The sequence below is a fragment of the Miniopterus natalensis genome, chromosome 7 (assembly GCF_054644295.1).
Source record: "Miniopterus natalensis isolate mMinNat1 chromosome 7, mMinNat1.hap1, whole genome shotgun sequence".
Lineage (NCBI taxonomy): Eukaryota > Metazoa > Chordata > Mammalia > Chiroptera > Miniopteridae > Miniopterus > Miniopterus natalensis.
In genome coordinates, this window is record NC_142087.1 from 4,067,345 (window position 1) to 4,079,550 (window position 12,206).

General features: G+C 43.9%; 1 protein-coding gene across 1 annotated transcript in view; it reads left to right on the top strand.

Moving 5' to 3' along the window:
- The first annotated feature begins 375 nt into the window (after positions 1 to 375).
- Positions 376 to 12,206, top strand: part of ZMYND8 (zinc finger MYND-type containing 8) — a 106,897-nt gene continuing 95,066 nt past the window's right edge. Inside the window, exons 1-3 of the mRNA XM_016204809.2 lie at positions 376 to 444; positions 784 to 852; positions 8,724 to 8,794. Of these exons, the coding sequence (XP_016060295.1) occupies positions 401 to 444; positions 784 to 852; positions 8,724 to 8,794 (184 nt within the window). The 5' untranslated portion in view covers positions 376 to 400. The remainder of the gene's footprint in view (positions 445 to 783; positions 853 to 8,723; positions 8,795 to 12,206) is intronic.

A 12,206-nucleotide genomic window follows, 5' to 3' on the forward strand; every position in this document is an offset into this window, starting at 1 on the left:
CTCTCTCTCTCTGAGCAGTTTCCCCCCCTGCACTATTGTCTTCTCTTGTGTCACATGCCTGCTGGGGGAAGAAAATGGAAGGTGAGCAAGCAGGCTCCTCTCTAAGGAGAGCTCATGGCAGACAGCAAAGCAGGCAAGTTTTCCTCTCCAAAGAGGTTCTGGGAAGGCTGGACTAAGTTTTGACCAGAGAGGACGTGTGTTTTTAAACAGAACCAAGCCCTCAGCAGAGCAGGGCTAAGGAGAGCTCCTAGCTCCTGGGGCCTAGGTGGGTGGTGGTGTCTCTACATGGTCTTTTCTCTCCCTACAGGGTTTCTTCACTTGAAACTACATTGTTCAGCCTTTTTTCCTGACTTCTGTTGATAACAGAGTGTTCTTCTGCAAGCCAGCCTACAGCCAGCAAATGTTTCTGAAAGTGTTTTCTAGGCTTTGGAGGAAGTTTTTGGAGTAGGGATGGGGAGTGGGGGTGGGGGTGTGTGTGGGGGGAGATGTTGGACAACATCCTGCAATAAATCTGTGAGGACTCTTTTGGATCCCTTAGCTCTCTATTCTTGCATGATTTTCAATGAACTAATGCATCTTTTATGCTATCCCTTTTCCTTTCCCTTTTTTTTTCTCCCCTCATTGTATCATCCTCTGCCCCCCTGTAATAGTGCAGAGGAAATAAAATCATGTGTGTGGCTCATGACAGCATTCCCTATTCAGTTGTTGTGTTGTGTTGTTGTTGTTGTGTGTGTTTTTAATAATCCCATGTAACTGTTTAAAAAAATTTCCTTTTTGATCAAGTCCCAAATCTGCCAGCCTGTTCTCTCTTCTTAACTCTGGAAAAATGAGACGGTTGCTTGAACATGTTGGGTAAGTAAAGCGATCCATTTCCTCTGTGACCATGTCTAAAGAGTTTGGCGAACATTTGGGGTCTGTTTGTAGCAGGGGGTCTTGGCTATAGCAGTGGAGGAACCAAACAAGGGCTTTTTAATAGTGTCTTATTTTAGGTGACTGTTTGAATCCACTGTTTGTCCTGAGAACCTGCAGCTAGGATTGAAGATTACACTTCCTGTTAACCCTCAGACTGGGGAGACATGTGCAGTTCATTGTGCAGGACTTGCCTGGAGACCTTTGATTGGGTTTGTTTGGATATTAGATAGAACTCTGGGTAGGTGATCTGCTTTTTGAAATATAAGAAAGTGCTTGTTCTTAGAGTCACAGAGCCTTAAGCAAGTGGTGGGGGCAGGAGCTGCTGGTGGTGGTGGTGGTGGTGGTGGTGTGTGTGGGGGTGGTGGTGTGTGTGGGGGTGGTGGTGTCAGTACTCAGGTTTTAAGATACTGACACTGAGTGCAGAATTCCACCCACCAGCAAACTTGATTTGATTCAGGACTGCTTTACAGATTCGGCCTTTTCCAAGCCAGACCCACACACACATCTGTATGCATGCTTGCCTTTACTTATGAATTATTTCTTTTTACATTTCCCCTGATCTCTTAATGCTGCAGTTACAACTTCAGAGTGAAAAAAGTGGACTCTTGTTTAGTGTTAGCTTCAGAATTTCCCTAGAAGTTCACTGCATCAATTTCCAGCCTGGAGACCAATCCAGCATGACCGTAAATACTGGAAATATATTCAGTTGCTGTGTTATGCCAACCTGATGGAGTCAATAATCTTTTTTTCTTTTAAATTAGTGTCTAGCTTTTAGCACCAATTGGAAAAAGGCTCATTTAATAGTGAGAAATGTACCAAATTCTAAGTTACAAAAAGTCTGTGGAAGGCCAGCTTCTTAGAGTATAATTGCTAGGAGTTAATGATGTTTTATATACTTAAAACTGAACAGTTGTACTGCCCCACACAAGTAAGTTCAGACACTTGGCTATTTTTCTTTGTTCTTATCTCCTGGCTGTAAATGGAAATTACATATTGAGGTTCTTGTGGCCTCCCTAGAAGCAGTATCTAATCACAAGACTCCTGGTTTGGTGCCTTCAGTGTTTGCGTAATGTTGTATTTGTTGGGCTGGAAGGAAACCTAAGGGCAAGGCATTTGTCCTCTAAAAGCTCACATTAAAAATGGCTCCCACAGGTTTGCAAAGCCAAGATCTGTTTTCACATGTGCAGCCAGCCCCAGCAAGTTCCCAGCCTGGACCAAGCTAGCTACTTTTCCTGGGCACTGTGGCCACCACCAAGCATGAGTCTGTAAAAAGTCAGTTGCTTTCAAAGTAGCATTATTTTCCAGTTTCAGTTAGGGGGTAAAAATGTCTGCATTGCAGCAGGACTAGGTAGGCACTGCTGGCTCACAGAGCAGCCCAATGGGGCTCCTCTCTCCAGCTTTTGAACCAATAGACTGGGAGGAAAGGTTACAGATTGACAATGGTAGTGGCCGAATTGAGACTGGGCCTTCTGGAAATTTCTACCATCTTTGTTCCTTTTAGGAAAAGCAGATCCACCAAGCTGAAGAGTCTCCTGCATTCCATTCCTAAGGCATCTCACCCTCCCCCACCTTCCTTTTTTACATCAAGGTAGAATGTTCTCTCTGCCACCGGTGCAGACTGCAGAGGGAGGGACAGCACATTGGGCTGTTTTCCTTTTTCCTTCTGCCTCCTCGGTCCCCAAAGAGGATGCACAGCTGCAAGGAACAAACACAAACACACTGGAGCTTTTGATTCCTCTCTCCCCCCTCCCTTTTTTTTCCTTCAAGACCCTCCAGGATGGATTCACTTTCTGCTTTGGGAAATTAAGTGGCATTCACGTGGGGGAGGGGGAGTAACTGCTTTTATTAGCTCCAGAAAATGGTCAGTGTTCTGTCTGTAACTAGGAATTAATTATATATAATCACTCAGTAAACTTTCTACAGAGTTTTTCTAATTGCTGTGCATGAACATGGTTAGCCTGTTGGAACCCCGTCCAGTTACTTTTATAATTACCAGCTCAAAGATTTGAGTCAGAAAGAAGGAAACAATGGGGCATCTTGAGTTATAAATTAGGGATGGAAACAATAGCTTTCCCCCCCTTTCTTTCTTTTTTTCTTTCTTGTAACCCTTTTTCTTTCCCTGGGGGGACAGTGGTGAACTGCTCCATGTCTTAAATAGGAGAGAGGAAAATGAGTTGATCTGTAAAAAGCCAGGGCCACAGTAACCCAGAAAACCCTGAAGGCAGAGGTAGGTTTTTTGAGTCCAACCACTTCAAATGTGTGATCTCTTTGTTTCTTTTGCCTTCTTTTCCCTTCTCTCTCCTGTGGCAGAGGCAACAAACATTTGTCAGCTGAGAAGCCCTAGATCTGGCTTTGCCTCTGGTTGACCCTGAAAAGAAAGACACACGCCAAAGTGCCTTTGCCACCTCACAGCTGAGATTTAGTAAGGGAATATGTTTAGAAGCCCTTATGTTGCTCTGAAATGCAAAAACAAGGATTCACCCTTGGCTTTTCAGGTTGCCTAGGCTATGGCTGCCCTTCCCCCTCCCCAATCTCCAGATAAACAAGCAGGCGGGAGCCATTTCAGCCCTGCAGCTAGCTGCGCTGCTAGGCTGTCCCTCCTCATCAAGATTACCCACCTATCGGCCGGCGAGGAGCCAGCCGCCCGTCCTCGCCCTGGCACAGCCTTGGGCACCGTGCCCTCCTGTCTCCCCTGGAGCTAAAAAGCAGTCACCTTGAAACTCCCCACTCACAGCACCACAGTGCTGAGGCCAATGCTCAGACCTGTAACAGTAAATTACATTATCCACTATGAGGCTATTAGTTTGGCCTCTGAAAGCGGGTTTTGCAAAACCAGTTGTTAATTTTCAGGGCTCTGTTGGGGGTGGACAAAAATCTAATTTGTGAGTATCCTGTGCATTGGCTGAGCGAATGTTTTACTGTTGTGTCTCTGCAGACTCCGATTGTCTTTCCTTGCTGCTGTCTTAGGACCGGCTGGGTATTTGGTGGCCGTTTTCAGGCTTATACACAGCCTTTGGATTTTTACCTTGGCCTCAGACTGGGGTGCAGCCCTTTAGCTTGGCTTTTCAGATGCCTGCTGTCCTTGAGGCACTTTCATTTTACCTAGCTCCTTTTTGGTATGGATGCAAAGCTGGTTTTTAATATACCAAGGGGAAATGGGCTTCCTTCCTTCCCCTCCCCAGCCTGCTGCCTTTTAACATTTTTGTGTTTGGTAGACACCTGTCTGTCTGCAGCTTATGCCACACACACAGCTGCATATTTCCTCACCTTCACCCGCCTACTTCGAGGGCAAAGGGGGCCTCTTCTCAGAGCCTCATGGTGAAGGCTCAGGATCTGAAAGGGAAGGGTTTTCCTTAGGAACCTGTGACTTCACAAACTCCCCCTGTCACTGCAGGGTTTTTTTTTTTTAAGCTTCTAAACGTTGGGTTGTTGGTGTCCTCTGGTTGAGCTTTGCCTGGTTTTGATATTTAGGGAGGGTGGCTTTGAAAGTAGCAGGGCTGCTTAAACAAGAGCTGCAGCTATTGAACAAACTGCTACCATTTTAGCTTCAATCCAGGAATGAGGCAGTGTTGCCAGACGCCATTTTAAGAATCCTGCATAAATAGCTTAGCTACCGATGACTCTGCCTGTTTTAGGTGAGTGCTTATATAAAGCTGCTCTGCTAACCATTCCCTCCCCCCCACCCCCAATTAAAAAAACAAAAAACGAATTGCAGATTTAGGGAAGCATGGTTTTTAAAATTTGATGTTGGCTATTTTGTGATCTAGAAGAGGAAGGTGTTGTGTCTTGGGGATTAACTATTTCTTACAGCCTGGACCAGTTTGGTATTTTGAATGAAAGTAAAAAGCTGAAGGAAAAGTCCTTTGGAATGATGCATGATTCTTGAATTGCTGCGGGATGATCCTCAGCTGTAGAACCACAGAGTCTTGTGCATGCTGGTTGTATATTCTAGACGGATTTAGATATTCTTGGTTAAAAGTCAGATAGTAGGACTTGGGGAAAAGAGAGATCTGGGCATTGTGTATCCAGGCATTTTTCTGTCAAAAGTAGATTTTTTTTTTTTTTTTTCTTTCTCTCTTGGAAGTGTGTTCAGGGGATGGGATTCCTGGGAATTACGGACCAGCCTTGAGTCCTCAGAATTAATAATCAGAAGACTTAAAACATCCTGGAGGTGCAGCAGTTCATCTACAACTTTTAATTGCTCTTTTTCAAAAGTGCATGCAGGTTAAGAGCTAAGCATAGGTTTTCTTGCTCAGGCATTGGGGGAGAAATCTTTTATTCTTTCTGGGACCGGATGGGATGGTCTTGGTTGTATTTGCAGGCGCTGTTATTTCTTGAATTATCTGAAATGTATCAGTTTGTGAAATCCAGAGGCAAGTGACTTAGGGTAAATGTGAGTGCAAGAAGTGGTGGTGGTAACATTATAATGTATACAACTAGTTGATGGTGAATTTTCCTGTTGGGATGAGAGACTGTTGTTTGATTTTCAGCTAGTATTACCTTTTCCTTGTGTGGGGCCCCCAGCCTCCCCTGCAGACCTTAAAAGGAAAAAAAAAAAGTAATGTCAGTTTAAAACAAATGCTTGTTTTTCATTGTTTTTGATTTAAATAGTCCCGGGTTGCTGGAAGCTCACAGATAGGGAAGGAAAGATGCTGTATATTTCCTAAGACTTTAATGTGTTAATGACAAGAGTTCACAGTCTTTTCTGCAGATGCAGCTGCCTTTTCTTTTTAACAGTTATTGTTATTTGTTGTTGTTTTTTCTCCAAATGACTGCTGAATAGTTCTTAACCTAATTTGACCAAGATCTGTGGGGCATTCACACAGGTACAAATCTTTTCTCACCACCACTTTTGATGTAATATAAATAGTTTTTCCCCCTAATAACATACTAATACTTAAAAGTAAACCAAAAAAAAAAAAACAACAACCAAAAAAACCCTGAGTTCAGTGGTATAGGAAAAAGGAAGTCCCTTTAGATGTGGCTATGTAAAATGACTAATTTTGCATTCTGGTCTTTGCTTTTGTAAATGAATTTTTTTCCCTTTTAATGTATAGACACTGCAATTTCCTTTGGCCAAATACAAGTTATTGTGTGTGTGTGTGTGTGTGTGTGTGTGTGTGTGTGCACGCATGTGTGCATGCATGGGTTCCCTTGGAAAGGATGGCTTTGTGATCTGTGAAAAAGATGGTTTTCTGAAATTATTGTGCTTGAAATCCTTGCTCTAAAGCTGGTGGTGCTATTGCGAAAGTTAGGTGATTATGGTGCCCACTTGTAATAGTTGGAAAGATAAAACAGCTTAACTCCCCCCTTCTTTTCTGCTCCAGAATTGATTATCTTAAACTCAGCAGCAAATAGCCCCCACATCACTAGTTTGCATTTTCCTAGCCTCTCTGCAGCATTTCTGCCTGAAGTATTCAACTCCTCTAGGCTGTTACAAGCCAAATCATTGTTCTCTTGAATACAGCTCTCCTCCATGGTCAATATACCTTTGACTGTTTTCATCCCTGCAGAAATCCTTCAAGTGGGTTTTTGGGGCTCTATTTTGCATAATTGTTTCTTTCACAACCGGACATTTTGGTTGAATCCCAGATTAGCATTTTCCTCCATCCCTCTAAATAGGGGATTGGTTTCAAGAAGTTTAGGATTTCACATACTTCATGCTAGAGGGGGAAAGAATTCTAGTTGGTAGAAAGATCAAGGTGGCTATTTGTTCTTTTGAAGTGGACCATCTACCAGGCTCTGAAGGCTGCACGGGGCTTTTTGTTAAAATTTATTTCCCATCACCCCAAACAAGAAACCACCACCAGTGTCTATTTGGACAACCTGTGTATGCGGCAGGCAGGGTGTGTTTCTGAGTTGAGAATGTGTGCCTCTTAAATTGGAGTAGAAAGTGTTAGTGCTAAAATCACCTTCCACCATCATCATTGTATTATTGCATGTTAGCGATGTGTTTAAATTTAAAAGGCTGCTTTCTTCTGATGAAAACCATTTGTGACAACCTGTCAGTTGTTTCTTTGGTGATTTGTGTCAGAGCCTTTCTCTACAGATGCAGTGCAAATGAAATTGTTAATGGGGTTCAGTATCAGAGAGCGAAAGGTGTTAATATTCTGATTTAAAACCAAACTACCTTTCTTCTCTGCTGGGACTAGTTAAGTTTGAGGCCTCTAAGTTCTTTCTAGTTTAATTCTGAGCTATCATCTCTTCCTTTCTATCTAGTTCCTATTCTCATGAACCCTCTTCCCCCAACAAATGTGGAACTCCCCTGAACATATCTCCATGTGACCAGGCATTTTTGGACTCATCTTTTGTCATAGACAGTCCCAGAGCATGGAATACAGAAGGGACATTTAAAAAAAAATCTTTATTGATTTCAGAGAGAGAGAGAGAGAGAGAGAAACATCAATGATGAGAGTTACTGATTGCCTCCTGTATGCCCCCTACTGGAGATAGAACCTGCAACCCAGGCATGTGCCCTGACGGGGAATGGATCTCTTGGATCCTAGGATCATAGATTGATGCTCAACTGGTGAGCCACGCTGGCCGGGCAGAAGGGAATCGAACCGTGATCTGGTTTCATGGGTCAACGCTCTACCACTGAGGCACGCTGGCCAGGTTTTTTAGTTTTCTTTTTGTTAATTCTCACTGGAGGATATTTTTTCCATTAATTTTTAGATAGAGGAGACGGGGGAGGAGAACAGAGAGAAATATTGATGTGAAACATGTTGATTGGTTGCCTCCCACTCATGCCCTGCGTGGGGCCAGGGATTGAACCTGCAACCCAGGTTTGTGCCCACCCTTGACTGGGAGTTGAACCCGAGACCCTTAGGTGTGTGGACCAATGCTGTAACCACTGAGCACAGCAGTCGGGGCTGTTAAGCTTCTTACTATTTCACTGTCGGGAAAGTTCAGTACCTTACAACTGGCACCTATTGAAGCACACCTTGACTGGCTTGGCTTAGGTGTGTGTGTGTGTGGCATATGAAATGGCCTGCACTCTATTCAACAGGGAGTTCCAAAAGAGGAAGGGAGAGAAGATTCTGGTGGACCTTTCCAGCTTTCCTGCTTCTCTCCCCAACCCCCAACTCTCAGCCTCTCTTTCAAAGACTCCTTCCTCATTCTACTTTTGTGGTGGGGATAATTAGTCACAGCTCAAAAGAGTGCCGAATGCTTTCTCTAAGTCATTCCTGCCACCCAGAGGAAACATCCCGGGGGTGGGAGTGTGGAGACCCCAATCCTAGTTCCTGGGATAAATGCCGGTGGCTTGAATGTTTTGAGACCAGGCCTTTTGCTACTAGCCTGGGCAAACTTTTCTACTTTGAAATTCTGTACATTTTTTTCCTGTTCTTGCCTCATCTCGAAATTGTAAGATGTAGCAGGGAGGTCTGAGAAATGCCGTTTGCCTTACAGAATTAAGACATCAAAACTCTGCCTACCCTGCAAACCACCTCCTACCTGAAGCCGGTGTTAACAATGAGAAACTTGTTTACTCCAAGGCTGGGTTCTCATTGGCCCATGGGGGCAGATTGTAATTGTGTGTCTAAAAAAAATGCTTTTTTGCATCCCCCACTTGCCGGATAACTGGAATAGTAATTTGCCTTAAAAAAAGAACAACCTGGTGTTTTAAAAATACTCCTTTAGGAGGATTAACACTTTGTTTGCAATCAAATGTAGGTTTCTTCCCCCCATCCCTACATAAGGATGGGGGGAATGTCTTAAAGTTGGGTTTGTTGTTAGGACTTCTAAATAACTACCCCCATGGGGCAAGTTCTCAGTCTACCTAAACCTGAACATAATTTGCTCTGTTTCAGCTTGGCTGAGGAGGAGATCAAAACAGAACAGGAGGTGGGAGAGGGCATGGATATCTCTACTCGCTCCAAAGGTGAGTAAAAATCTTGTATTATCTATTCCATCCAGAGCAGAGGAGGAAATTGGATTTCTTTTTCTTGTCGTGGGGCAGTGAAGTGTGGCTCTGTGAGCCGAGGTTGTAACACTCCTCCGATTTTTGAGATGTGGGACCTTAGATAGATGAACCTCATTTATGGAGAAATCTCCCTTTGCTTTTCTTTCCCGTGCATGCCTGTGCAGGTATCCCAACTTGTCTGGGATTGTCTATGACCTCAAATTTTATATCTTTACTGAAGGTGGCTGGCTGGCTGCCTCTCTGCAGGGTGACTTTCAGGAATCAGAATTTAAATGAAGTATGTTCTGGAAGCAGCCCATCTCCAGCTGCTGCTCGATTTCTGATTTTAATAAACGGCCTGTTTGGAATCACAGAAGTGGAAGAAACTGTAGAACTTTCTGGAATGCTGGGGCTAGTATTTGCATTTAGGACAAAATTGAGAAAGTTAGAGGGAACATAGTTGGTGTTTTCTAATACTGAAACCTGTTTTAGACGCCTCAAACTTCCAATTGAGGGATTGGTACTTTTCCTTTGGTGTGTGTGAGGTTTTATGAGGCTTCCCCAAAAGGGAAGCAGTTACTCACTTTTGCCTCCAGGGTGCATTTAAAAATGAGCTACTGGAGTATTTGTCATGTCTTTGGTTGATGAAAATGCTCGTCTCTAAACTTAATGGTTGTACCACTGTGTTATTCCTTCGATGAGGCGTTGAGTGCCTGCTCTGAGCACACAGCCCGGTGCTCTGGGGTATGGGGAAGGCGGAAAGGGCTGTGGAGAGGGTTGTTAACAGACTCACCCAGAAAGATTCCCATCTAGCTAGTTAGAGAGCTGCACAAAAAGTGGCTTCTTACGGGCGTCTGGAATAGCAAAGCTTTTTGAGGATTTTTATAAACTTGTCATTTTGGGCAAAGATAGGGGTCAGATAGTCGTGACTGTGACCTGGGAAGTGGGAGCTGGCTGTTGCTGGGGCTGGCCTGACAGATGGGGGATTGGCATGGTTCAGAGAGGAGGCAGGAGGCACAGGCTGCTCATGTGGGTGGTCTGTGTCTAGGGGGTGGGGAAGGAAGAGAGCCACAGGGAGACAAGGAAAGGTTGGGAGGTTGGGCGCAGTCCATGGGCCCATCATCCTTCATTACAACCCCCATCTAGCCCCATCTAGGGGGGTGGTCATCAGCAGGGGAGTTTTGAGCAAGGAAAGAACCTTCCTGAAGGGTATTTTTGCGACAACTGATGAGGGGAGTGTGTGCCTCCCCCCCTTGTTGTGGTCAGAATGTGGAGGGAGAACCCAGAGAAAGGAAGCTGGGAGATGGGGGTCTCTTGTTCTGTTTCCCATGGGGCTTAGACATCTTCTGTCTCTGTGCCTCCCTTTTCTTATCTGTAAAATGGGGTGTTAAGTTGGATTCTAAAATTCCTCCCACTTTGGGCTTCTCTTGTAGAAAGAATACTTAGTATTTATGAAACTGTACTTGGACCAGGAGCTTTCTCTTACAGAATTCTTCCAATCCCTGTATGAGGGAGGTGTTGTTCCCATTTTGCAGATGAGGAAACTGAGGCTCCAAATGGTAATGTCTCACAGGTAGTAAGTGGCAGAACTGAGCAAGGCTCTGCCTTCAAGGAGGTGCGTCCTTCTTGGACCCCTCTGTGAAGACTTATCCAAGAGAGTCAAAGCCAGGGATTGTCACCTGGGGTGGGAGGCGTGCTCTGATCAGGACAATCCGCCCCCTTCCCCGAGCGTGTGGAGCACCCTGTTCTCTTCTTTCATCTCTCTAGATACTCCTAGCTCTTCACCAGGTGGCATCTTCCTGACTGTTACCTGAAGCATGACCATTCTTGGGTGACCATTGTCCCTCTTGTCTGCCCCACTCCAATCCTCTTCCTATAGCAGCTAGGGAGATCTAAAAAGCATAGATGAGATCTGTTACATCTTGCTAACTGCTTCCACTGACCTCCAGTGCCCTGAGGCTCAAGTCTGAGGTTACTATGTCCTACCTAGCTGGGCTGACTTGTTTACCTGTGACATTCTGTTTGCCTCCTACTCTTGCTCTCCCTGACTCCACTTGAGCTGCCTGGCCTCTTTCCCTTCTTTCTTGCTCCTTAGGGCCATGTGTATTCTGCGCCCTTTGCTGGGAACATGGCGCCCTGGGTCCTGCTGCCTATTTCTCATCTCTCAGATTCATCTCAAACGTCATCTCCTTTAGTGGCCACTCAGTCCAAAGGAACCATTTCATCATTTTTTGTTATTTTTAATAATAAACTTCTAATTTTAGATTTCCAGATAAGTTGTGAAGATAGTGCAGAATATTCTCATATCACCCCTCACACATATACACACAGTTTTCCTCCTATTATTAACTTCATGCATTAGTATGGTTCATTTGTCACAATTAATGAATCGATATTGGTATGTTATTACCAACTAAAGTCCATGCTTTGTTTAGTTTTCCTTAGTTTTTTACACTAAGGTCCCTTTTCTGTTCCAGGATTCCACCCAGGAAACCACATTAATATTTAGTTACATCTTCTTCAACTTGTTTTGGCTCTGACAAATTTCTCAGACTTTGTTTTCAATGACCTTGATAGTTTTGAGGAGTAATCATCAGGTATAGGGTGTCTCTCAACTGGGATTTATCTGATGTTTTTCTCATGATTGGACTGGGGTAGACTGGAATAATGGATTTTGGGGAGGAAGACCACAGAGTAAAGTGCTGTTTCATCACATCATATCAAGGGTACATATTATAACCTGGTGATATTGACCTTGACCACTTGGCTCAGGTAGCATTTGTCAATTTTTTCCCCTTCCATATGTACTCTTTAGAAGGAAGTCACAAAGCCCAGCTCACATGGAGTGGGGAGTTAGATTCCTCTTCCTTAAGGTCAGAATATTTATTATTTGGAATTCTTCTGTATGGGAGATTTTTCTCCCCCCCATTTATTTATTCATTCATTTATTTATATCATCATGGACTCAGTTATTTTCTACTTTGGGTTGTATAGTCCAATACTACTTGTTTACTTTATCGCTCAAATTACTTCATCTTTGGCCATTGGGAGCATTTCAGTATCCCTTTGACGCCACTGGGTGGTTGATTGACTGATTGAATACTTTCTTACTTTATGCCACTAAAAGGTGCTCTAGGTTCATCTTGTGTATTTTGTGTCACAGCCCTAGAATTAGATGTTTCCCCAAGGAATCCTACTTTTGTTTATTGGAGAACAGCATTAGAAACCAAGATCTGAGTGCTCAAGTGTGCTCCTTGCTACTGATGCGTCTTTGCTCCTAAGTCTTCTCGGAAGACAGCAAGGAAACGTGTTACTAACCCATCTGTATACACATATCTATAGATGTTTCTATCTTTATATCAAATTAAATGAGTTCATACACTTGTCTCCA